At 37.8% G+C, this 26,524-nt stretch overlaps 1 protein-coding gene across 1 annotated transcript; it reads right to left on the bottom strand.

The window, feature by feature from the left end:
- Nucleotides 1–105: 105 nt before the first annotated feature.
- Nucleotides 106–25,349, bottom strand: LOC140233818 (serine/threonine-protein kinase dyf-5-like). Its single transcript, XM_072313910.1, has 6 exons — nucleotides 25,236–25,349; nucleotides 20,636–21,474; nucleotides 8,122–8,176; nucleotides 1,560–1,681; nucleotides 1,063–1,142; nucleotides 106–242 (listed from the first exon to the last, which is right to left on the bottom strand). Exons 2-6 carry the CDS (start codon nucleotides 20,734–20,736, stop codon nucleotides 106–108), a joined length of 495 nt encoding a protein of 164 aa, XP_072170011.1. The 5' UTR covers nucleotides 20,737–21,474; nucleotides 25,236–25,349.
- Nucleotides 25,350–26,524: the final 1,175 nt, after the last annotated feature.

Here is a 26,524-nt window from a genome sequence, read left to right as displayed (position 1 = left end):
GATTTGATATCTACATAAGTAAAAAAAAAAAAAAAAAAAAAAAAAAAATTGTTTTTTTGGTTTAATACATAATCTCTAAACACAAGGCTGAACTGGGAAGAAATCTCACCATCTTGTTGACACATAGTCAGTGTAGGGGGGCCTTGATCTTGTCTCCCTGGCCAGACCAAAGTCAGCAATCTTGATGAGCTCTGGTCCGCTGCACAGCAGGTTTTCTGGCTTCATGTCTCGGTGAAAGAACCCTACAGGTGACAGAAGGGTACAATGTTTCATGCTTAAATAATGAGCCAGCACATACATGTGGTACACAAACTTCAATGATGTATGATAAAGCTATAAAAACACTTGCTACACACTCTGAATGAAGTTAGATGACTGATCAGGAATCGGTCACTGTATGCGCCATTGCTAGATTAATTTTTCATGAATAGGCACCACCCAATAATTGAAGGGGTCGGTGCAATATAGTGCTAACCCACACTTTGTCAAAATTGAGTTACATGCATTTTCATAATCCTTATCCTTCATTCTAACCTCTGTGAAAATATCACATTTGAATTCAACCAGTAAGATGGTAAAAAATGCCTGTATTCATGTTTTATTAAGGTACAATGTATGGACTTTCCAAACATTCAACAGCGATTATCTCAAAATGACTATTGTGTGGGTTAGCACTATATTGCACCAACCCTTTCAATTTCAGAAATGGTTGAGTTTGCAATCATGTGATTGAGTACAACAATGCACGGAGGAACGTACGTTTTCACATTCACGTACTGTCCTACAATTACTATTCCTGTCCTGCTAATTTCACAAATAGCACCCAACTTGCTAAAATCAGAAAAAATAGAAAACCCTTTGAAATATATGGCATATGCAGTATTTTGTAGGACAGAAAAAATGACTGGCAAAATGGACAAAAAAAAAAGAAAAGATGAAAATCACTACTAAAAATAAGAGAATCTATTATGTACAACATCAAAATTTTAAGACCTTTGATAAAAGCAAAGGAGATGAAGACTTGAATAACTCCCCATAAGTGGGAAATTGACCAAAACTCACCATTTTTGTGGATGTAGGCCAGTCCTTGCAGGATCTGGTAGACAATGTTCCTGATCACTGGCTCTGGTAATAACCTATCTCTGTAAGAAGCAAACAGTGGATAGAATGTAGATGGAAGAACCACAGTATTAAGATCAATTTGTGATCAAAACACGACTACTATCCCACCAGAGATGACAGAGCAGCATTCTAGAAGTAATACTTAGATTTGGAAAGAACGCAAGACAAGATAACCTAGAAAATTGATTTGATCCACTGCAAAACATCGTATCTTGAATTAATCTATGAGTATCTGAGCATAATTTTCATTCATTCTTGCATATCTAAATTATGTACTCAATCATCCAGCTACAAATGACTGATGAAATTCCTCCACATAATTGTTTCAGTTTCTTTTTTTGCCTATGTCTGGGAAACCTAGTGCAGAACACTTTCCTCCTTTAAAAAATGCAGCTTTTCGAAATGCACACTGCAATATTGGTTTGCATCAGTCTTACCTTCCTTTCATGAGTTCATACAGGTTCTCTTGCATGTATTCAAAGACAAAGTAAAGAATGTTTTCCTCCCGGATGACCTCCTTCAGCTTGACGATGTTGGCATGGTTCAGCTTCTTTAGTGACTGCAGCACAGAGGAAATGAAAAACAATTAACTTTCTAATCTCAGCACAAGGACCTTAAAAGTGTCTTTCTTTCTAGATTGTCAATTAGTGATTTGGAACTTCTACATTTTAATTTTCATTAATGAATGTCTGTAATGCTCCTTAGTGCTTTAAAATGACCAATAATGAAGTCTGTACAATGTTGTGATATTTTGTCTATTTTTGTCACATTTACTATCTAGCTAAATTGTCCTATCTTTTATAAAGTACTGGTACTTTGATTTATGCCACTTAATCAGCACCAGGCAAGCTGACGGTGGCATAGAAGTAGGTGACTGATAATAATATATTGTTTTTAATAACTGAATACACAATGTTAAATCAAAGAGTAGAGTCCCTTAATCTTTAACAAAAATGACTGTTGATGTCAGTGAGAAAAGAAAACAAAAAAAAAAAAAAAATGAATATCACCCATCTCAGGCATATTGTACTATCAATATGACCTATGCACCACCAACTGCAACAGTAAAGTTTAGGAGGACAAAAACAGCTCTTTACCTCTGTACACATCTCATGTACAGGGGTAGGAAGAACTGAAGGACACTGGTGATGAATGTATCAGCAGAAGCACGAATCCTTTGAACTAGCCTTTCCCTATGCCCCGGTGATCATCCCCCCCCCCCCCCCAATCCTCCACATCATCACCAATATGAACGAGATATGAAACTCGTCAGACTGACGAGTTAGGTGATACGCTTGGGGTTATCAGATGTCGGTCATCTGTGATCGACAAAGAAAAGAATGTGATATAGACACCTTGAAGTTATGATTGAGTTTGCATGCAAAACCGTTTCCCTAACCTCTCGGCCACGGGACATCCACGGAAATGGTAAGGCAAAAAAGAAATGTATAGATATTACAGGGAGAAAAGTCAATGCCCACTCAACCAACGTGGCCGCGTGAACATGTATTGCATTGCTAGACGGAAATGCGGCCTTGTAACTACTGATGTCGCTATGCCATTTCTGGCAACTTGGGAAAAATACGTGCCGTAAACATAAAACCTATAATCGGCTGGTTTTGATACCTTGCCTTTAATCACAATTTTCAGTGTGATGACGTCATCAAAGTACAAAACAATGATGTGGTCTTGAAAGACAATTGTTCAAAGTACAACACCTTCGTCGTCGTCATTACATATTATGATCAGTTTGACAAAGTCAGCCTGCAAAATTTTGCAGCAGTCGAAGCAATATGGTCTCCAACACAAAAAAGAGGGATATGGTGTGTGTGTGTGTCTGTGTGTGTGTATAGGTGCGTTTATATACGAATGTGATTTCTACATGGACGATATATGTAATACAAAATTGAAGAAAAAAAAAGTAAAATAGCTAAGTAATTTGTTTCGTGATCTTGTGGGGTTCGAACCCGCACGTGTGCAACCTCACGTCTCTGAGACGTCGCCTTTAACCACTCGGCCATACGTCTCGACGAGAAAAAAAGAGGAACGTAAACTTATGTATGTGAAAGATGAATCAGGAATCGTTTTGTCCACATTCCATTCTCATTTTCAGTTTTAAACTGCAAAATTGTCAAACTAATAAGGAGATTTCGAAGAATAACATGCATGATTACTGCAGCTTATTGTCTCAGTTACCACACACTTAAGTTACAGAGGAAATGGAGCAAAATCATCTGAGATAAAGGTGCTTAAACGTTGTCAAGTTAATGCACATAAAAAAAAAAATCACCTCCCATAGAGATAACACGTAAACTTGTCTGATTTTGAGTCTTTACCTTTAATAACAATTTGAAGTATGATGGTAAGTCTTCTTGAACCAAGAGTGTGGAACGCAAGCTTCTACGTGAAAGATGAATCATGACGATCACCCGTGACCGACACATCTTCAAAGGGATCAGTTATTAGAAGTGGAAGCCCTCGTGCCAAGCATATTGTCTCAGCAATTCCAAAGCAATGATACCCTTACATTTATGCATACCATAATTTCCCTCTGAAATCAATGGTAGGTATATTCATGTACAATTGCTTGCCTTGTCCATAAACTTTGCTTTACAAACTTTCAGTGAAACGTGTCATAACATAATTCTGTAACTCCATTAGCAGGGATTGACTTCATAAAGAAAGATATATCAAATTGAACGCTTAGCGCGTATAACTAAGGGGGATTTTAGCCTGATGCTCTGTTCTTCACTGCTCAGATACCAACAACACTCATTACCTACGGCTACGTATAGAGAAACAGCCATGACGAAAATAAGTTATTCCTTTTCTTTGGCAGATAGACACACAACCCCTTTAAACCACACTATAATTGACATGGAGGGACATGAAAAAGTTCATTACTACTACTGAACAGTGATGCCTTCTACTCATGTGGCACAAGATACCTCTATAGTAACATAAAACCTGTCTACAACTCCGTTATTGCGTCAAACAATAACATCCTGGAATTTCAAAGAGATGAGCGAGACGCCATACACCTGGCCTAGAGTTAATTCATTCAGTTGCCATTCCTGCTCCAGTTGAGTTATGCAAATTATTTTCCGACCTGTCTTGTGACAATATAACAGGAACAAACGTAGAGAAAAGGAAAGGGAAAAGGAAAGGTGGCAAGCGGGGCACTGTACCAAGGGCAATTTAAACAATACGTATGATAAATGAAGCAAATCCAACCTAGAGCCTCCGACAAAAAAAAAGAGGAACTTTAGCGACTGTGTGTCGTGGGGTAGTATAATTGATAAGATAATACGATAAATGACATCGATCGGAATAAAGCTGAACTGCCAAAAGAAACACAAAGAAAGAGAGAGAAAAAAATGATAGCGTCCTGCGGGTCTCGAACATCTCGTCCTAAGGTAGTGCATAATGACCATGCAGCGCGCTAAGTGACTATAAAGCCACACGGCTGTACCGAAGATTGGATGTGAAATTTATCTTTAATCTTTTTATATATATATATATATATATATATATATGTATATATATATTTATCGTAAATATTTATACCATATACAACATGAAAAAGTTCATTACTACTACTAAACAGTGATGCTTTCCATTCATGTGGCACAAGATACCTCTATAACAACATATAACCTGTCTACAACTTCGTTATTGGGTCAAACAATAACAACCTGGAATTTCAAAGAGATGAGCGAGACGCCATACACCTGGACTAGAGTTAATCAATTCAGCTTTCATTCCTGCAAGTTATTTAAACATACATGTTCCTACCTATCCTGTTACAGTATAACAATAACCAATGAAGAGAAAAGGAAAGAGCAAACGAAAGGTGGCAAGCGGGACACTGTAACAAGGGGCAATTTACAACATTAAGTGTGACAAAATTAATGAAGCAAACCCAATCTCCAAACTCCAATACAAAACAAGGGAAATAGAGCAGCCGTGTTCACGGGTTACGTACACTTGATAAAGTAATACGATAAATGACATCGGAGTAAAGCTGAACTGCCGAAAAAAAAAGAGAAAAAAAAGAAAGAACGGATAAAAGTCCTGCGGGAGTCGAACCTCTCGCCTTCCGGTATGGCGTTATGAACAACCAGCGCGCTAACCGATTATGCCACATGGCTGTCCTGAAGATCGAGTGCGAAACTTAAATCTAAATACTATCGTGACAGTGTTGACTTGTGATGGCGCTATTCAACTTCCCAAAAGTGGCAGCGTGGATTCGATCAATATACAGTTGCAAAGAAAAATTGGGAATCGTTCCGTACAGATTGCATTCTCATTTTCAGTTTTAAATTGCAAAATTGTCAACCTGATGAGGAGATCTGAAAACATAAAATGCATGATTACTAAAGCTTGTTGTCTCAGCTACAACATATTTATGTTTCAGAGGAAATGGAGTAAAATCAGATGAGGTAAAGGTGCTTAAACGTTGTCAAGTCAATGCATGGTTTAAAAAAAAATCACCTCCCATAGACATAACACGTAAACTTGTCTGATTTTGAGTCTTTACCTTTAATCACAATTTCTAGCATGATGACGTCATCATATTTCAAAACCATTACATGGCCTTGAAAGGCAAATGTTCAAAGTGCAACATATCTGAATTTGGGGTAATATTGAGCTTAAACAACAGAGATACGAGCAAATGAATGTCAGAAACAGTACCTCAAAAAAATCAATTCCACTTTTTTGATTTAAAATGACGATATGATGACGTCATCGCGTATTCCTGGCAATACTGATACTTGGAATGTTACTTACAATTCATATACTTTTGTAATATGCAATAGAAATATAGGGTCAACGGACGATTTAAAGAGCTATGGCGAAAAAAACAAAGACATGTTTTTTCACTATATTTGCAGAAAGACGCGCACGCGGAATTTCAACTTTGACGCCAGTGCATTCCTTTGTTATAGGTCGTAATCGATCGGAAATCAATGGATATTATTACTCAAAGTATCAGGAATCCAAATCAGTCAAAAAAATTGCATTGTCATGTTGCTTACGGGCTCTGCGCGCGAAATTGCGCGGACGGACGCGCACGCGAGAAAATGTTTGAAACGCTTAAAATTGTCTGAAACTTCGAGATTTCCCATTGGGAAGTCGTTTTGAGCCTTTTAAAATTTTGACGCGCGCTTACGCGCGCGTAATGATGACCTGTGTAACTAGCGTTAAAAAGTAAGATAGAGCGTGACCTGAACTTCATGTCCACCGAAAATGATACAGAAATGACATCTAGTTATGAAGTTATGATCGATCATGTGACAAGGTCCGAAAATCACAAAATGGCGCCTAGATGACGTCATAGATATGTAACTGTCATGAAAACCTTATTGTGGCTAGATTTTGTCATGAGACATGTTGACTGAAAATGTCATGTTATTTCGTAATGTCATTCTTGAGATATTGACGACACAAAATTGTCCAGAAAGAAAGAAGAATAAAAAAAAATAAAGAGAGATTTTGACAATCACAATAGGTGATACGCTGATAGCGTATCACCTAATAAGCTCGTTTGAAAATGTGGGCATAATTGCATTTTGTTTTCAGGGCTGTCTGGGGGAAAGCGGGGCATGTCATAGTCCAGTTGCCAGGCAACAGAGATTGTATTTAGTAAGGAATGCTGAGCAGGTCTGTTGTCTGTTGAGAGGGCTTCATTACAATGATAAGCAGCAGCCCAATGTTTTCAATTAGCCACTTGAGTGCCTTAATGCGGCAGGAACACACACTATGTCCACACTCTGCGGTGGATGATTTCATGCTCCAGAATGGTTCTCTTGTCTCGACAAGCACTCAATGTGAAGTGTGCTCAAGGAACATTCACTGAACATCAGGAGTCTTTGCACCAGTCGCACAAGTAGACAAGCAACCATGAATGTTACTTCAGTAATACCCTTTAACCAGGCACCTACAATTTATATTTTGCTAGTCTGTGACTAGAGGGATTCATCGATACATCAAATGGAATTCATGTCCCACAAGTTTTCTGCGATGAGGTTCATATTGCAGAGCCCATCAGTAAATGTCATGTTCAGCTTTAAACATTGCATTCCAGTATGCGATTATTCTCCCATTTTTTCAATGGCTTTTGGAATAATTGCCTGGTAGTGTTCAGTGCAATATCGCAAATTTTCTAACGTTACAATATTTTACTGTCTGTTTGCGTGAACAAGCCTACATGTACACTCGCATACTATAGAATGTGTTCTCAACTTCTTGAACTCGCTCAGAAAGCCACATCCTACCATTCACACAATGGCATGATTTAAAAAAAAAAAAAAAAAAAAGACTGCTTGAAACATCTGCTTCTGTTATTGATCCACAACGTACATGAATACTTTTTTTTTTTTTTTTTTTTCTTATGCTGCACTGATTGAATAAACTTGCACTGTTTACACTTGGCCTCCATTAATGAAATATAAACAAGGGCATTTTTGGAACAGCTGGCTGTGTTTACACAGGAGCAGCTATGCTTCCATGGCAGCATGTGCATAGTGTGTGTTGGTGTGTGTGTATGTGCGAGTGTGTGTGTGCGTAGCGGCATACAATTATAGATATTACTTGGTGAATACCATTTTACACACGTTCTGTCACCATGATAGAACAATGCCCATTTTACATTGTACTATATTTCCTAATTACACCTACAGACTGATCTAGCTAGCATCACCCTGCTTCCATGTGAAAACAAGTCATCCTGCCATGAGTGGAAAAATGAACAAATATAAAAATGATATTCACATTTCGAATTAGACCTAAAGACTGAAAAGAAAACTGTCGTTAAAACAATCTTTATTACACCTTGCTTCTTTGAGTCATATTTTTGAATAAGCACATATAATTCAGTGATCAATGAAAATTCAATTTGAATTCTTTCTTCCCTCTTTTCATGACGTCTCCTCTCTCCCTCTCTGTGGGTGTAAAGATGAAATCATGTCTGAGAATAGACAAACCATATCCACTTACCTTAACTTCTCTCAATTCCATGCATTCATTCCATGAGTAGAACTTTTTCTTCATCCTGCAATACAACAGAGAAGGGGAGTATAGTGCCAATAAGATCTTAATTTCCAAAAAAAAAAAAAATGAATAGAAGACAGGTGTACATGTATAGCAATTAGATAGACTTTTTCAATAACAGCATCTGCAAAGATATTAGAGGATGATTAGGCAAGATGACACACTTGTGGAAACAAATACATTGAGAGAATTCCAATATATGTATCTGCTAAATTCAAAAAATTATAACAAAATATATGATATACAGTGTACATAGTATATTTCAAAGAACAGATACAGTGTGTAACATACGTAATGCAGAAATATTAAGCATTTTTAAGCATTCAGCATCCTTGGAGACAAGTGCTATGCATTCGTGGAATGCTCCCAAATTGCGATTCCATGGCATGATGAAAAGTCTGCTCTCATTCCTGTGGTAAAAACTGCAGACAGTTACTCCATAATTTTATTTGATTTGTTTGTTTTGTTGTTGTTTTTTTTAACTCTAAACCACATATTTGACTTGGACACAAATACAGTATGCTATTCATGGTACAGTGAAATGTTCAACATGGATGTTGTACTTATGTGTCTCTTATTAGGTGATCCGAGAATCCTCTCGGATCACCTTCTGTATCTGTACGGATTCTTTGTTGGTTCTTCTTCTTCTTTATTTCTGGACAAAATTTGTGTAGAGGTTAGCTCAGAAAGTCCTCTTCCTATCAATTTCAAAATTATACCATATATGTATCATGTCCCAAAGACGACAGATCTAATGTATAATAGTGATCAGTCGACCGTGACGTCACTGTGACGTCATTATATGAAAACACATTCTCAATCATATCTCACTAATGGAATAGAGTTTTTCAATGAAATTTACGTCACATATATTTCAAGTTATGCGCATTCTACTCATATTCTCAAAATTCATATTTTCTCTGAAAACGTGCGCGTACGCGCGCGTCGAAATATTTGTATGCTCAAATCGAGCTCAAATTTTTTTTGCACACGTTTCAGACCATTTGCAGCATTTTTTGAAAAATTGAAAAAATTGGACGGACGCGTACGCGCGCGCACATATACGCACGTACAGCTCATATGCAACAGAAATTTCCCGATTTTTTACATTTATCGGATGTCTGAAAAGTCAAGGAACATTTCTAGCAAGTTTCAAGTCAATCCGACTCAATATGACGTCATACGGGACTGTCAAAGTTGAAATTCCGCGCGCGCGTCAATGGCGATATACAGTACAACAATGCCCAAAAACCGCCAATTTTAAATCCGATTTTACTCGTCAGGATGGACGGTGACCCCCCATTTTCTTTACATATTCTGAAAGCTGATGAGTTGTACATGTCAGTTTATGGGTTGGCGATACTGAAAAAGTGATTAAAAGATATCAAATTTCTTAATAAAGTAAAAAAAGTAAATTTTCAAAATGACGTCATCAATTTTCAAGTTTACTTGGGCGTATCTCACTTATCCTCTGCCAATTTCCACTCAGATTTCAGTATGTTGTAGCTTATTAAATGTTCTTTCATTAATGTAATAACAACATTTTGATTGGATGGCGGCATCACCTCGTAAAAATGGATTAAAAGTAATCTTGTCAAATTTGACCAGTTTACGTGTTATCTCTATGGGAGAGCAGTTTTTCTGGCAGTGAAAATTGACATGACTATCTTTTTCGAGCATTAGCTCACTTATGCTTCGGTGAATTTTTCCCAGATTTTAGTATGTTGTAGCTGAGACTTTGGGCTATCGTAAGTGTGCCCTCCATTTTTTCATACGAGGCCGGCATCACGTCGAAAAACTTGGTTGAAAATGGCACGTGGCTTCGATGCAGCGTCATTTTGCTTAATACACAGGGCCTATGGAGCATGAAATAGGTCATTGCATAGCGCATCCGACTCGTAATCCTAAGGTCCCTGGTTCGAGCCTCACTCTTGCCAATATTTTTTTATTTTTTTTTCCAAACTCTTTTTTCTTCTTTTTCTTTATTTAGTCTTAATCTCCCTTCCTAACTTTATCTTTTTCTGATTTTTTAATGCTTCTCCTTCAAATTTCTATAAAATAACATAATTTTTTCTTTATTTTTCTTTCTTTCTACTACATTCTGTGCAATAGATGAAGAACAACAATGGTTATCAATCCCATATTTTGCACATGTTTAGTTCATGTCACGTACATTATTTCATAAAATAACAACTTCTTGATCGGACACCATCTTGGGTATGTAAATTAGGGTCAAAGGTCATAAATGTTTCATCCTGTATCTTGGTGAATACATGTCCTATCTTTACCATATTTTGCACACGTAAAGACCATGTTACAAGGATCATTTCACAAAATAACCACTTTTTGCTCAGATGCCATCTTGGCTGTGCAAAGTGGGGTCAAAGGTCATATGTACTTCTTCCTGTATCTTCGTTATGACGTGTTATCTGTATGGGAGGGAATTTTTCTAGATGTGAAAATTGACATGATTGTCTTTATCGACGACTAGCTCACTTACCCTTCGGTGAATTTCTTCCAGATTTTAGTATGTTGTAGCCAATTTAATACTCTTTAAGTTTTGTTCATCAAAATTTTAATCGGATGATGTCTTCACCTCGTGAAAATGGATATAATGTAACCTTGTCAAATTTAACCAGTTTACGTGTTATCTCTATGGGAGGGAATTTTTCTGGAAATGAAAATTAACATGACGGTCTTTATCGAGCACTAGCTCACTTACTCCTCGGTGAATTTCTCCCAGATTTTAATATGTTGTAGCTGAGACTTTGGGCTATCGTCGGTATTCGCTCCATCTTTTCATACGACGCCGAGATCACGTCAAAAAACTTGGTTGAAATCAAACTTATCTTCGATGTATTGAGATATTTCTTTCTTTCTGCAACTTTCTTTGCAATAACTCTAGAAAAACAGCCCCTATCACCCCCATATTTTGCACATGTTTAGTTTATGTCACGTACATTATTTCATAAAATAACAACTACTTGATCAGACACCATCTTGGGTATGTAAATTAGGGTCAAAGGTCATAAATGTTTCAACCTGTATCTTGGTGAATACATGTCCTATCTTTCCAATATTTTGCACACGCAAAGACCATGTTACAAGAATCATTTCACAAAATAACCACTTTTTGCTCAGATGCCATCTTGGCTGTGCAAAGTTGGGTCAATGGTCAAATGTACTTCATTCTGTATCTTCGTTATAGTTTATACCAGGGAGGTACCTCCCTGGTTTATACCGAATTTGGTACCAAAGATGGTAGACCTGACTCTCTTTTGTAAATGAGAATCCAAATATCACACGGCCAATGTCTCTAAACACAGATGAAACCTATATGGTCATGCCTATTGCGATCAGGACTCGAATCATTGATTAAAAAAAAAAAAATCGGATCACCTAATTTGTCAGTCTTGACAAATTCCGAGTCTAGTTAGGTGATCCGAGAATCCTCTCGGATCACCTTCTGTATCTGTACGGATTCTTTGTTGGTTCTTCTTCTTCTTCTTCTTCTTCTTCTTCTTTATTTCTGGACAAAATTTGTGTAGAGGTTAGCTCAGAAAGTCCTCTTCCTATCAATTTCAAAATTATACCATATATGTATCATCTCCCAAAGACGACAGATCTAATGTATAATAGTGATCAGTTGACCGTGACGTCACTGTGACGTCATTATATGAAAACACATTCTCAATCATATCTCACTAATGGAATAGAGTTTTTCAATGAAATTTACGTCACATATATTTCAAGTTATGCGCATTCTACTCATATTCTCAAAATTCATATTTTCTCTGAAAACGTGCGCGTACGCGCGCGTCGAAATATTTGTATGCTCAAATCGAGCTCAAATTTTTTTTGCACACGTTTCAGACCATTTGCAGCATTTTTTGAAAAATTGAAAAAATTGGACGGACGCGTACGCGCGCGCACATATACGCACGTACAGCTCATATGCAACAGAAATTTCCCGATTTTTTACATTTATCGGATGTCTGAAAAGTCAAGGAACATTTCTAGCAAGTTTCAAGTCAATCCGACTCAATATGACGTCATACGGGACTGTCAAAGTTGAAATTCCGCGCGCGCGTCAATGGCGATATACAGTACAACAATGCCCAAAAACCGCCAATTTTAAATCCGATTTTACTCGTCAGGATGGACGGTGACCCCCCATTTTCTTTACATATTCTGAAAGCTGATGAGTTGTACATGTCAGTTTATGGGTTGGCGATACTGAAAAAGTGATTAAAAGATATCAAATTTCTTAATAAAGTAAAAAAAGTAAATTTTCAAAATGACGTCATCAATTTTCAAGTTTACTTGGGCGTATCTCACTTATCCTCTGCCAATTTCCACTCAGATTTCAGTATGTTGTAGCTTATTAAATGTTCTTTCATTAATGTAATAACAACATTTTGATTGGATGGCGGCATCACCTCGTAAAAATGGATTAAAAGTAATCTTGTCAAATTTGACCAGTTTACGTGTTATCTCTATGGGAGAGCAGTTTTTCTGGCAGTGAAAATTGACATGACTATCTTTTTCGAGCATTAGCTCACTTATGCTTCGGTGAATTTTTCCCAGATTTTAGTATGTTGTAGCTGAGACTTTGGGCTATCGTAAGTGTGCCCTCCATTTTTTCATACGAGGCCGGCATCACGTCGAAAAACTTGGTTGAAAATGGCACGTGGCTTCGATGCAGCGTCATTTTGCTTAATACACAGGGCCTATGGAGCATGAAATAGGTCATTGCATAGCGCATCCGACTCGTAATCCTAAGGTCCCTGGTTCGAGCCTCACTCTTGCCAATATTTTTTTATTTTTTTTTCCAAACTCTTTTTTCTTCTTTTTCTTTATTTAGTCTTAATCTCCCTTCCTAACTTTATCTTTTTCTGATTTTTTTAATGCTTCTCCTTCAAATTTCTATAAAATACAGTCAAACTCGGATACCTCGAACTCGGATAAGCCGAATATCGCTTACCTCGGGTGCAAAATGAAAGTCCCGATTGTTCCTATGGAGTTTCCGTGTATTAAAATTCGCGTAGCTCGAAGAAAATAACTCGAAGTTCGGTTACCTCGAAGTGAAATCTAATGTCCCGATCTTAATTAACTTATTGTTTTTCCCAGCATGTTGCTCGAATCGAAATTGCAACATCACTCAGCATCTCCGATTAAGCGCGCGTGGACAGCGGAGACATGTCACAAATCTTTTCACACTCGACGTAAATATTCTTAACAATCGCGCGCCCAAAGAAATACCCGGTAGGCCTACACAGCTGACAAGAAAAAAACCCAACACCTACCTACTACACACGTACACGATATGCACATTGCACTCATGCCAATGGAGTGCTTACGTTAACACTACGCTCTTTTCTTTAACCACTGTGTTCTGATTTTTGATCGTGATACCGAGTCGTCATACCGTGCGCGTAGATTTCTTAACCGTCGTGGCGCACCTGCTTAGGTGTTGACAGTTACCGGTATATCTTTGGCATTAATCACGGTCCACTGTTCTAACATTAATCTCCTGCGTAGTGCCTATATTTTAACTCTTTTTTTTTTTGGCCCTTTCACGAAGTTTGTTTCATTTATTCTTCCCCGAGAACGCAAGCACTGGATTTTTTTTCCAGCAATGAAATGATTATGAAAATAATGTGGTATATGATCTGGAAGTATGGGCCGAGCATAATAAAGAATGAAATAGACAGGGCTCCACACTGACTTTATCGGGTCACCAATGTCATTGATTTTTATTTTTTGGTGGTCAAAAGTAAAATCTGCTGACGCAAAAAAAAAAACCAACCAAAAAACGGGGAAAACTTTAGAAAAACTAAATCGGTCCTACTAAACATAGAAAAATTAGTATTGAGCATTATTGAAGTGATACAGATGCCCATGTCTTAAACAAATGAATAGAAAATTCAATCATCTTATTCTGTTTTTTAAGATTTAGCAATTAGGCGTAGAGATTATTATAAAAGTTGATGCTTATACTAGGAGGTTAAAACTTACGTTTGAAATGAGAAAGTGGGAGCATTTGCTGACATTTGTTCGCATCCGAAAGTTACCGTTATTCATTTCTTATTGTAAAAGCAATCATCCAACACATATATGTTAGTATCTTACGGAGCCGAATATAACCGTTAATCATTTTTAAATGTAAAAGCAAACAACCGACATTCATTTTAGCATCTTGGCGGAGCTGAATGCTATCCTTATCCATTTCCAAACGTGAAAGCAAACATCCGCTATTTGTTTTAGCATCTAACTGAGTGGATTAATACCGTTAATCATTTCCAAATGTAAAAGCAACAATCTGTTATTTATTTTTGCATCGTACGGAGAAGAATATTACGGTTATTCATTTCAAACATCCGACATTTATTTCATTATCGTATCCGGAGCCGAAAGGTACTGCTGTCCACTTCCGAAAGTGAAATGAATCATCTGACAATTATTTTATCATTGTACGGAGCCGAATGTTACTGTTTTTCATTTTTGAACGTCAAGGCAGACATCAGACATTTATTTTGCCATCAAACGTAGCTGAAGTACTGTTATTCATTTCGAAATGTAATAGCAAATATCCAATATTTTTTTTAACATCGTATGGGGCAGAATGTTACCGCCATTCACTTCCAAACATGCCAAACGTAAAAGCAATCATTCGACATGTATTTTTATAACTTCCGGAGCTGAATGTTATTGCCATTTACTTTCTAACGTAAAAGCAAACGTACGGCATTTATCTTATCATCGTACGGAGTTTGATATTATTGTTATTCATTTCAAAACATTAAAGCAAACATTCGACATTTATTTTAGCATCTTCCGGAGCTAAATGTTATTGCAATTTACTTTCAAATGTAAAAACAAACATCCAGCATTTATTTCATCATCGTTAGGAGTTGAATATTATTGTTACTCATTTACGAACGTCAAAGCAAACATCAAACATTAATTTTACCATTGCACGCAGTTGAATGTTACTGTTATTCATTTTGAAATTTAAAAGCAAACATCAGAAAGTTATTTTAGAATCGTATGGAGCAGAATATTACTGGTATTCACTTCCGAACATAAAAGCGATCATCTGACATCTATTTTAGCATCTTCCGGAGCCGAATGTTATTGCTATTTCCTTTCGAAAGTATAAGGAAACACCCGACATTTATCAAACCATCGTATGGAGTTGAATATTAGTTTTTCATTTCCGAACGTCAAAGCAAATATTCGACATTTATTCCTGCGTCTTCCGGAGCCCAATGTTATCCTTGTTCATTTTCGAACGCAAAATCAAATATCTCACATTAGTTTTGGCACCATACGGAGCTGAGTCTTATCGTTATTCATTTCCAGAAGTATTAGCAAGCATCCGACATTTATTTCAGTATCATACCGAGTCGAATATTACCGTTATTCATTTCCAAAATTAAAAGCAAACATCAGACATTTATTTTAGCATCTTACGTAGCCGATTGTTACCGCTATTCATTTTCAAAAGTAAAGGCAAACATCCGCATTTTTTTTTTTTTTTTTTTTTTTTGGTGGCGCGATCGGGCCACAAAAATCTTTTTTTTTTTCTGAAATTTTAATTTCAATTCTGATTTTCATTCAATTTATTCATATAAAAGTCGATTCAATTCCAATTGACAAGCATGCAAACAATCAGTAGGCACTACAACAGATACTCTGTTGAACAACGATATTATAAACTTCGGATAAGTCGAAGAAAATTCGACGTACGCGTACCTCGAAATTCGCGTACCTCGAACCATTTTCTTCAGTCCCGACGAATTCGAGGTATCCGAGTTTGACTGTAACATAATTTTTTCTTTATTTTTCTTTCTTTCTACTACATTCTGTGCAATAGATGAAGAACAACAATGGTTATCAATCCCATATTTTGCACATGTTTAGTTCATGTCACGTACATTATTTCATAAAATAACAACTTCTTGATCGGACACCATCTTGGGTATGTAAATTAGGGTCAAAGGTCATAAATGTTTCATCCTGTATCTTGGTGAATACATGTCCTATCTTTACCATATTTTGCACACGTAAAGACCATGTTACAAGGATCATTTCACAAAATAACCACTTTTTGCTCAGATGCCATCTTGGCTGTGCAAAGTGGGGTCAAAGGTCATATGTACTTCTTCCTGTATCTTCGTTATGACGTGTTATCTGTATGGGAGGGAATTTTTCTAGATGTGAAAATTGACATGATTGTCTTTATCGACGACTAGCTCACTTACCCTTCGGTGAATTTCTTCCAGATTTTAGTATGTTGTAGCCAATTTAATACTCTTTAAGTTTTGTTCATCAAAATTTTAATCGGATGATGTCTTCACCTCGTGAAAATGGATATAATGTAACCTTGTCAAATTTAACCAGTTTACGTGTTATCTCTATGGGAGGGAATTTTTCTGGAAATGAAAATTGACATGACGGTCTTTATCGAGCACTAGCTCACTTACTCCTCGGTGAATTTCTCCCAGATTTTAATATGTTGTAGCTGAGACTTTGGGCTATCGTCGGTATTCGCTCCATCTTTTCATACGACGCCGAGATCACGTCAAAAAACTTGGTTGAAATCAAACTTATCTTCGATGTATTGAGATATTTCTTTCTTTCTGCAACTTTCTTTGCAATAACTCTAGAAAAACAGCCCCTTTCACCCCCATATTTTGCACATGTTTAGTTTATGTCACGTACATTATTTCATAAAATAAAAACTACTTGATCAGACACCATCTTGGGTATGTAAATTAGGGTCAAAGGTCATAAATGTTTCAACCTGTATCTTGGTGAATACATGTCCTATCTTTCCAATATTTTGCACACGCAAAGACCATGTTACAAGAATCATTTCACAAAATAACCACTTTTTGCTCAGATGCCATCTTGGCTGTGCAAAGTTGGGTCAATGGTCAAATGTACTTCATTCTGTATCTTCGTTATAGTTTATACCAGGGAGGTACCTCCCTGGTTTATACCGAATTTGGTACCAAAGATGGTAGACCTGACTCTCTTTTGTAAATGAGAATCCAAATATCACACGGCCAATGTCTCTAAACACAGATGAAACCTATATGGTCATGCCTATTGCGATCAGGACTCGAATCATTGATTAAAAAAAAATCGGATCACCTAATTTGTCAGTCTTGACAAATTCCGAGTCTAGTTGTTGTTGTTGTTGAAACTGAATGGTTCTTTGCATCAATGATAGATGATCCACTGAAAAATATGTGTATGGTCTTTAAATGCTCATTGGTACATTGTACATAATAGAGAATATAACAACTTCTAGTCCTCATTCACTGACTGTCTACACTACAGTCTACCTATCGATATCAAAAGTTTAAATCGATTCCATTGTTGCGAAAGGACTTTAATTATACCAGTCACAAAGCAATCAGGGATCCATTGCAATTGTGTTCAGAATGCAGGGAAGTCAAGACAACGCATACAATGTACTCTGCACACAATGCGCCCCATTGCAGGGCACTGTCTTTCTGGGCACACACACAGATAGCGTCCCTGTTACTATGGAGACAGAACTTCCCCACAAGCACAGTTCGATGAGAAACGCGGATGCACTGACGCGGAACTAAAGTATGACTGCTCAGTGTACAATTGCACTATGTCAGCTAGACTGCTTTCAGTGCACAGCTCTCCTTCAATCTGTATTCACAAATTTCTGCCTGATTTGGGATTTACCAAAGCATTCAGAGCCTTTAAAACTGCTTCGCTGTTCTCTGGAGTGCTCAGTAGACTGAGATGCGATATAATGATTTCAAGCGATTTATGATAAAGCAGCAAGTATTAGATAGCAAGCATCTATTAAAAATCTAGCCTGGGATGTGAGAATTGCAATAGAGAGAAGCCAATTATGTCAGTAAGCTGTACCATCAATGCATACCGCATGTACATGTAATTATGACTGTATGGTGGAAGCTCATCATTTTTATGTGGAGTGTAATAACTTCACGGGATCCAATTACTGCAGAAAGCTGTCATCTATTAGGCAAGGGGCCATAAAAAGTGGAAATTATTAACTGGTTATGCACGCAATGTGAATTAAAGCCTTTCAGTATTTAGCTGCTGTAAAGACAGTTTGCAAATTTCACTTTCCACTGGTCTGACTAGACACTGAAATGTTGAATATTTCAGAAAGATGACCATCTTTTCAGCCTGTTCTTTCACACTATGTCCTCTTTCCCACCGAAACAAACAAAGAAAATCAGCAAGAAGGTAAGAAAAATACTGTCAAAATACTGATTTTTGAATGGCAAAGTAGAGAGAAAATATACAAATCATAATGTCTGACTTTGCGTCACACTGCAGAAAGACTACAGTCTAACACATCGGTACATACAACTGTATCTTTGTCAAAGTGCAATGTTTTATCTTAAATTGTATTTTAGCAAGACTTTGGGAGCTCACAAAACTCTCATTTCAAGTTACTTTTCATGGTAAAACTTTTGAAGTGTAACTAAGAAAAAAAAAATGAACAAAACTGGGTCAGAAAGAAGACAAGTACATGAAGGCATTGTTTTGTGTGTTTTCTTCTACAATATTTCTTTTTTTTTTTAATCACAAAAATATAGTGATTACTTGAGGGCCATTCCTAACCGGGCCATGTTACGGATGATTCTCCATTCATTTTCTACACTAAAAAATCTAAACTGTACATTATCATCATGCTCTGGCAGCAGAAAAAAAAAAATGACTAATTAGATGTGAGAATTTAGGCCACCGCCTGGAAACTGCAATGAACTGCTGCATATATGATGACAATGTAAACATCTTTATGAAGTGGGAAACGTATGTTGTCAAATGAAGCGTAGACCCCATAAATCACTGGTTCAGTAGTTCATAAAATCATTATGGAATAATTCTCGAAGATTGATGGCAATTCAAACAGTCTCGTTGTTGCCATGGGCCCATGGCACAAACAATTTTGAGGTTGGCTGTTTGGACTGCAGAGGCACTGGTGGAAGATATGCACATGCATCATATCTATTGTATCCATAAAAATATAAATCATTTACACTGTAAGAGGAGGGATGGTAGGCTTGGCGGTAGACCAAGCATAACTTGTATGTTTCATCTCCAATACATGTCTCTTTTGTTGATCATATTAGGAACATGGAAACATGCAAGTTACAGCGTGTATGCTCAGTCAAAGAGAAGACCTGTGCATTCAAGTCAACATAATTTGCATTCAATGCATACAAATTCTAGTTTCTTTAAATTCAAGTTTTCACAAGGCTCCACATTGCTAGTGCTAGCTTATTAAACAGAAAATGTAAGACATAAGATTTATTTTTATTTTTTCTTTTCATTTTGTTAAATATGTTCATCAAGGCATTAGTATGCTCATCAGTAAAGTTTGACTCCAGTCTAAATTCTAATCAGCTGAGTGTGTACTCACATAGAGATGCTCTGTTCACAATTTGTTGCAGGGATTCCTGAAAAATATCTGAATTGGGCCTGCGTTCCATTTACATGGTATCCCAACATTACTGGGTCTTTAAGTGTCAAAGGCTGCGTTCATGCGAAACTAGAATTGCGTTTCTAAACACGTTTAGTCGCTAAACGTGTTTAGTTGCGTTGCGTTCATGCGATTTTTCCATTTAAACGCGTTTCAAAACGCCGATCTGAAACGCGGAAAAAAGGGCGTTTTGAATCATGATTCTGCCAGAATCACGATCGCAGAAACTGCATGAACGCAACCGTGATTTCAATCATGATTCTACGACGTCATTGTGTGCTGTGTGCATGCGTGTCTCATGCATGGGGTATCCCACAGCTTCTAGTTCTGTTCACGCGCTTGTGTACGTCTTATGAATCGTGTATTTTGGTACCATACTTGCACTTGTTTGTTTACATCAACGCCATACCCCGATTCTATGCTACATGTAGTATCTAACGGTAACTGTTTAATATGATAATACATGTAATTACTCTCCGATTGAGTTGATAAAAGTAATGGCTGCAGTGCTGTGTCTACCAAGGGAAACAATTGGAGAGACGAAGAATTAGGATTATTCCTCGATCTGTTCCTCGATCTGTGGGCAGAGCCTGAATGCCACAGCTTATCGCAAAGTATTCACCGAAATAAAAACGTAAAGGCCTGTACAGTTGAAATAAGGAGGTCTGGCTCGAGCCAGACCGAGTTGCAGAGACAGGTGAAACTGCGCAGTACGCGTGCGCTGCGCAATGGCAAAGGATGAGCCGAGCCAGAACCAGCGTTGCGAAAGCCCGCATGAACGCTCTTAGGCTGAGACCGTGATTTGAAACGCCGTTTTGAATCATGATTCATGTTTGTAATTCTGGCTACGAAATCCGCATGAACGCGGCCAAAGTGGTACCAGCTGTCGACTGTGGTGTCTTGAAGTTTGTGTTGATAAGTAATATTTTAAGTGACATAAACAGTACTTACTTCTTGATGGCCACCTTTTCCCCGTTGTCGTGTCGACTTCCAAGGATGACACTCCCGTATGTGCCATCCCCAAGCTGCTTGGTGATCTGGTACTGATTCATCTTGGATGCCGCTGGATTATCTCCTCTTTACTGACCAATCAGAAATAACTTGAAATGTCTTGAAAAGTTTGATGTGCAACGCCATCACAACCTAGCACATTGCAAGGCAGGTTCCTGATGTCATTCAAAAAGACTTGTTTTTTTTTTTTTTCCAAAAAATTCACTGACTTTGGTATTGGTAGAAACAGAACACCAAAGAAGGCACGACAAGATCACCTGCTGATGATAGATATTGTTAAGTCAAAATAGCGACCTTTCAGTAAAATTTATACAATTGTGTGGGTTTTTCTGGTTGCGGAGGGTATAGTGTGAGAGATTTTTCCTTAAATTCACCCTGTTGCCTGTGTATAAATGCTCAAATAATGGCGAACATGCGATGCTGTTCAGCAAGAGGTGATGCTGGGGCTCCCGTAATCTCAGACTACACGAGTGCGGTGGTCTACGGCGAGGGATTTTGCGTTGTTTCCTCCGACGAGCTGATGGGTGGTCTCCTGCGCCGTACACACACACACACACAGACAGCACTATCTCTTTTTTCCTGCCTGGTCTCTCCTGCCCCTCTAGTCTTGCTTGAGGTGGAAATGTGGGGTTGACAACCTGGTATGTGCTGTTGCAGGTGATGGCGATGCCAGCAGGGTCAGGTTTCCGAGTTGCTTTTTGAATGCTTGGGATATTGAGATGAGCGCAGACTGCTGAATGTCGCCTGCGAGATCAGAGACCCCGTGATGATGTTACCATCTGTATGGGAATAGAGAGCAGGGAAAACATTACTGTGCATCAGGAGGTAGCAGACAGCATTGCAGGGATATCACCAACCCAACAATCTGGCACAGATGTCGTTCCAGTCAATACAGTGTACCGACTGAGTAAACATACATGTAGATGCAACCACACAAAATTCACAAGCTCTTGCTGCATTAAAGTTTAAACAGCTGAGCATTTTGGGGCTTACAATGAAAGTTTAATAACCATCTAAGAATCTTAAGAAATCTTACGAATCATTCAAGAATACATGGAATATCCCACCTTCCTTTAGCACAAAAACGGACATACATTTTGTACTGGGATACATACATGTACAATGTATATACCGACTACTACAGTAGATATACAATGGTTTGTGAGTCTGTTGCCTATCCCAAAGACTTTTTGCAGATCTATGCATCATACACTTGTCTTACTACTGGACAGGATACTGCACATGAACTGGACAATTTAACTTGTGACAATGTGTACTAGCAACATCCTCTATCATGATTTCACAACATCTGGTACTCGATCTGTACATGTACATCAAACTTTTAAATCACAGTTCATCTTAAAATCCCGGAAGTGGAATGTACAATATTTGTACTGTACAATTTGTACAAGTACATGTGTACAGTACAATGTGTACAGTACATTGATAAACAGTGATTGTGTACATTACTTGTATGTATTTAACATGTAAAAACAATCCACCTTGTTCTTTATGGCCGGTCAATCAATACTGGTAATGCAATTTCATCTCCATACAACTGGGAATTCATCGTATTATCTTGTCATGTGCATAGAAAGAGCTGACAGTAGAGATGAAGATGCTGTGGACATTTTCTCCACAAGAAAGATTTACTTGGAGGATCTGGCTTATTGAAGCATTGATAATTCATCTATCATGGGTCTGTACAACTACACTGTACAATGTATCATGTACAATTTAAGACCCTGTATGTATTTCTCAGCATGTGAGGTACAATGCACAATGGCTAGTGTACAGTCCAACTTAAATCTTGCCGGCATCAGATTTACTGTGTACAGCCACACATCAACATATATAAATCAATATGCAGAAAAGCCTACCATTCATACTGTATATTGTAGCAGGCCTTGTATACAGTATACTTAAGTTGTTAACTCGGTCTGTGAGTATAAAGGCCAACAACATGCAGAGCACTGTCACATTGTACACAAAGGTCTAGAAAATATCTGTTGTGCACCTTTCAGAACTACAACCAAATGTGTTGATACATAGTAAATTTGTATGCACACACAAATGGTATGTACATGTAGAGATCATGTTACATCTGAGATGCAAAGCAATTTTGATACAAATTAAAAATGCAGAATAGATATTTCTCTAAGTTTTCACATCTACATAGGAGTAGGACACACACTTAAAATCCGCTTTTCACTGTTTTCATACGAGAAAGCATTCCTACAGGTATGGCACAATCTTTCCCAGACTCACTGTATACAAAGCATGATTGGAAACTACACATATGTACTCGTACATGTACACTGTACAATATGTACAGGGTTAACTGTGTCTCTTTGGAATTCATACATTTTCCTTTAATCAAACCTTCTGAAAACCACTGACCCAGATATGGTGAAATGCTAAATCAGGGCAGCACACTAACCCATTTTTCTGCTGGTCAGACCTGCAAGTGGACCAGTAGGTATCCAGTTTTTCTATTTTTTTTTACTGACATTCCTGAAAAAGTACTGGTTCAACAGTGATTTTTACTTTTCAACTTTTGAGTTTGAATGTTTACAAAATTTAACCCTGACTGATTCAAGGGTAGTGAGCATCAGTGTTGTCTCAATTAAATCGTCTGTGACTGGAGTTCACTTTAAACTTTAAAAATTGGCAGCATCCATATTGTAGATAATTTGAATTCTAATGCAGCAATTTTGAGTTAACTCCAGGATCAGGAGTAGACTCTGCACTATTTTGAACCAAAGCAAATTTTTGAGAACTTCAAAGGTTAAGAATGTTCCATGGCTTTGCAACAGTACATTGTATTTTTAAGTACAGTAAAACTTTTCTGGTTGTAGACTCTACATTCTTTATCATGGATTATGTATGTACAGCTGTAAATGTATGTCGTTCTGACTACAGTACACAGCTGTAGGTGTCAAAATTGTAAAGATGCGACTAACAGTATTACACTACTAGTGACTACTGCTAGTTAGACCTTGTTGTATAAAATTTTGTACGTCACCAAATGGTGAATGCAGCTGTGAGGGTTCTACAAAGCAGGATCAGGAAGAATGTGCCATAGATCTAGTAGGGCCTACTCTAAACCCGGCGCGGGGTGCTGTAACCAGTACGGGTTGGGGTCGCTGGTGCGGTTTATCTGTTTAACTACTCGTACATGTACATTGTACAATTGTACATGTAAAGGTTGTTGCGCTGTGAGAGGGATCACTATTTGACACAACTGCAGGCTGGCATCAATTATAATAATAGTAAATATGTACTACACTAGTTGTGCTTCAAGTTATTGTCGCTAAATTATAGGCAGCCAGTCAAATTGATACATTGACAGTAGGCACACAGACAGGTACAATCAATGATTGTAGTATGTAAAACTACACGTACGTTGGCCTACCAGACCAGTACATGTATGGTTGTACCTACTACTCATCGACCGCCTGATGTTTATGTGCTTGATAAGAATATTTAACACTGAAATTCACGTAAAAACTCGACCTATGTGATTGAGAAAATCTAGCACTATCAAATGCTGTTGACTGTTGTTCCCTTTTCAATTCGAAGTTTCAGTGCAAAAATATCGCCGTCGAACCTGCATGGCCTCTTTTCAGCTCCCTGCGGTGCCACTCCTTGACCGCTGTTTATGCATTGACAATGCACACAAACCAAGTTGTATGTAACACCGAGTTGTATTTATTACACCGTGTATACAAAGCTGTTTAGAAACTTCCATAGACATTACATTACATTACGATTCAGTGAAAATATTCATTCAAAATTTTGTCCTTGATTCAAACCATTACAATTACATGATCAATGCTGGACTACAAAGGATTTACTTAAGTTTTGATTCAAATTCTAGAGCATCCCCACATACCGTAGACTATACTTAACTGTTAAAATTACAGCAATAAACATCAAAAATAATGTCACAAAGGGTAGACCCTCTATAACTTTACACTTGTAGATTCTATCTTTTACAGACAGTGGGGCTGTCGTGATTAACAATAACATCATGTCACACTCAAATTCAGAATGCACATTGTCCCAATAAAATAGATTAGGCCTAGAGATCTACATGTATATTAGATTCTAGATTTCTACCTCCACGCTCCAGTAGAAAAACCTAACGTTAGGTAGGCCTAGGGTCTAGGCCTATGCCTACTAACAAAGTTAGTAAAAAAAAAAGTTTCTTAGGCCTACTGGGACTTGTGGGACATGACCTTAAAGCCTGAAGATGCCTGAAATTGAGTACAATTAAATATTCCATCGGCCGGGCTTTTTTTACACTACAATTCATCACTTGCAAAAAGGATTCACAGTCAGTCTAGCCGGACAGCTCCCGATGCCAGCAACACAGTGGGTCAGTGCCAGTGCCATTGAGTGCAGTGGTCAACTTGGTGGTGGCCGACTTCAAAATGCACGAGTGACAATTCCACAATGAATATTTTGAAGGGTTAGCTGCTGGCTTCTTTTCTTCGTCCTGACGACATTGAAATAGAGTAATACTCTGCATACGTACCTGTCTTTAAATTGGTATGTCACTTTCCATGTCCTAATTCAACAGATCTTTAAAATCAGTATTTCTAAGATAACGGACAAGTCCCTCGGTCGGTGAGTGGGAGCTCGGCTCGGGTGATTCAGCCTGCATATAGCCCCGTAAACATACAGCGTACGGTACATACGCTAATCCTACACGATCGCCTCCATGAGATCGCATTCATTTCCCCTAGACACAGTACACAAGTTATTTACCGTGAAATGCCATAGCAATATCCCAACATCCCCATCCGATAAAGTAATCCTGTGCGACAGTAGACAGTCTTTTGTGGAGACAGTTCACCTGCACATAGCTTCCGTGCTCTACACGATAACTTGTCTATTCTCTCACAGCCCAAAGAAAGGTTGGTTAGTCTATAAAACAGACATAGATTTTTTTTGTTTTTTAAACAAAAGCATTTTTCAGCCAGAGAGTAGTTGCCGACTGGAACAGAATGCCTCCTAGTGTTGTTGAAGCTTCCTCGATTAATAATTTCAAAGATTTATTAGGTAGACATTGGAGGGGGGGGGGGGGAATTCAAAACTTCTGCTCCTCAACGCACATAAAGCAACAAAGTTGAAGATAATTATAGTGTATGTTGAGACCGGAATACTACAGGACCAGTCCTCGATGTGATGAGCAAACACGAGCATCAGTATCTCCAAATCACGTAAAGATTTGTTCAATCAATAATTATCATAATATCGATAAATATCGATGTAAAACCTCAATTCGTTATGCAAGTACTAAATCTGACCATGCGATGCGATGCAATTTCACTGTGCGAGTTCAATCTCAGACTACTCAGTAACCTGCCACAGAGAGAATGAAAGCACTATGCACTGACACACACACACATAAAAAAAAAAACAATAACGGCTGCAGTATACATGTTTATTGTAATACGAGTACAGTTGTACTAGTAATCGAGTAATTGAGCATTATTATTGAGTGATTATGGAGAGGTGTAGGTATGTGAGTTCCTTATAGTAATCACAGGACATGTATTTGCAACAGTAGGGCCTACTTGTCAATATAATGATCCAAATGCGGGAAGGTAAACTTCGGTTCGGGGGTAATTCATAATGATGTTTTGGCATAAGACTCCTTGCGATATTTTGTTATTTCAGTATTGTTTGATTTGATTTTCACATATATGTAGTGCAGCAAAACATTCCTACTCATGTTATCATCAACATAAAATTGGTCCAGTACGTCAGATTAACGGAGGAGAGAGAGAGAGAGAGGGGGGGGGGGGAGGGACCTATAGA

Source organism: Diadema setosum, chromosome 10 (genome assembly GCF_964275005.1).
Source record: "Diadema setosum chromosome 10, eeDiaSeto1, whole genome shotgun sequence".
Lineage (NCBI taxonomy): Eukaryota > Metazoa > Echinodermata > Echinoidea > Diadematoida > Diadematidae > Diadema > Diadema setosum.
The sequence above is the reverse complement of the archived record's forward strand: the minus strand, read 5'-3'. Positions and strand labels throughout refer to the sequence as shown.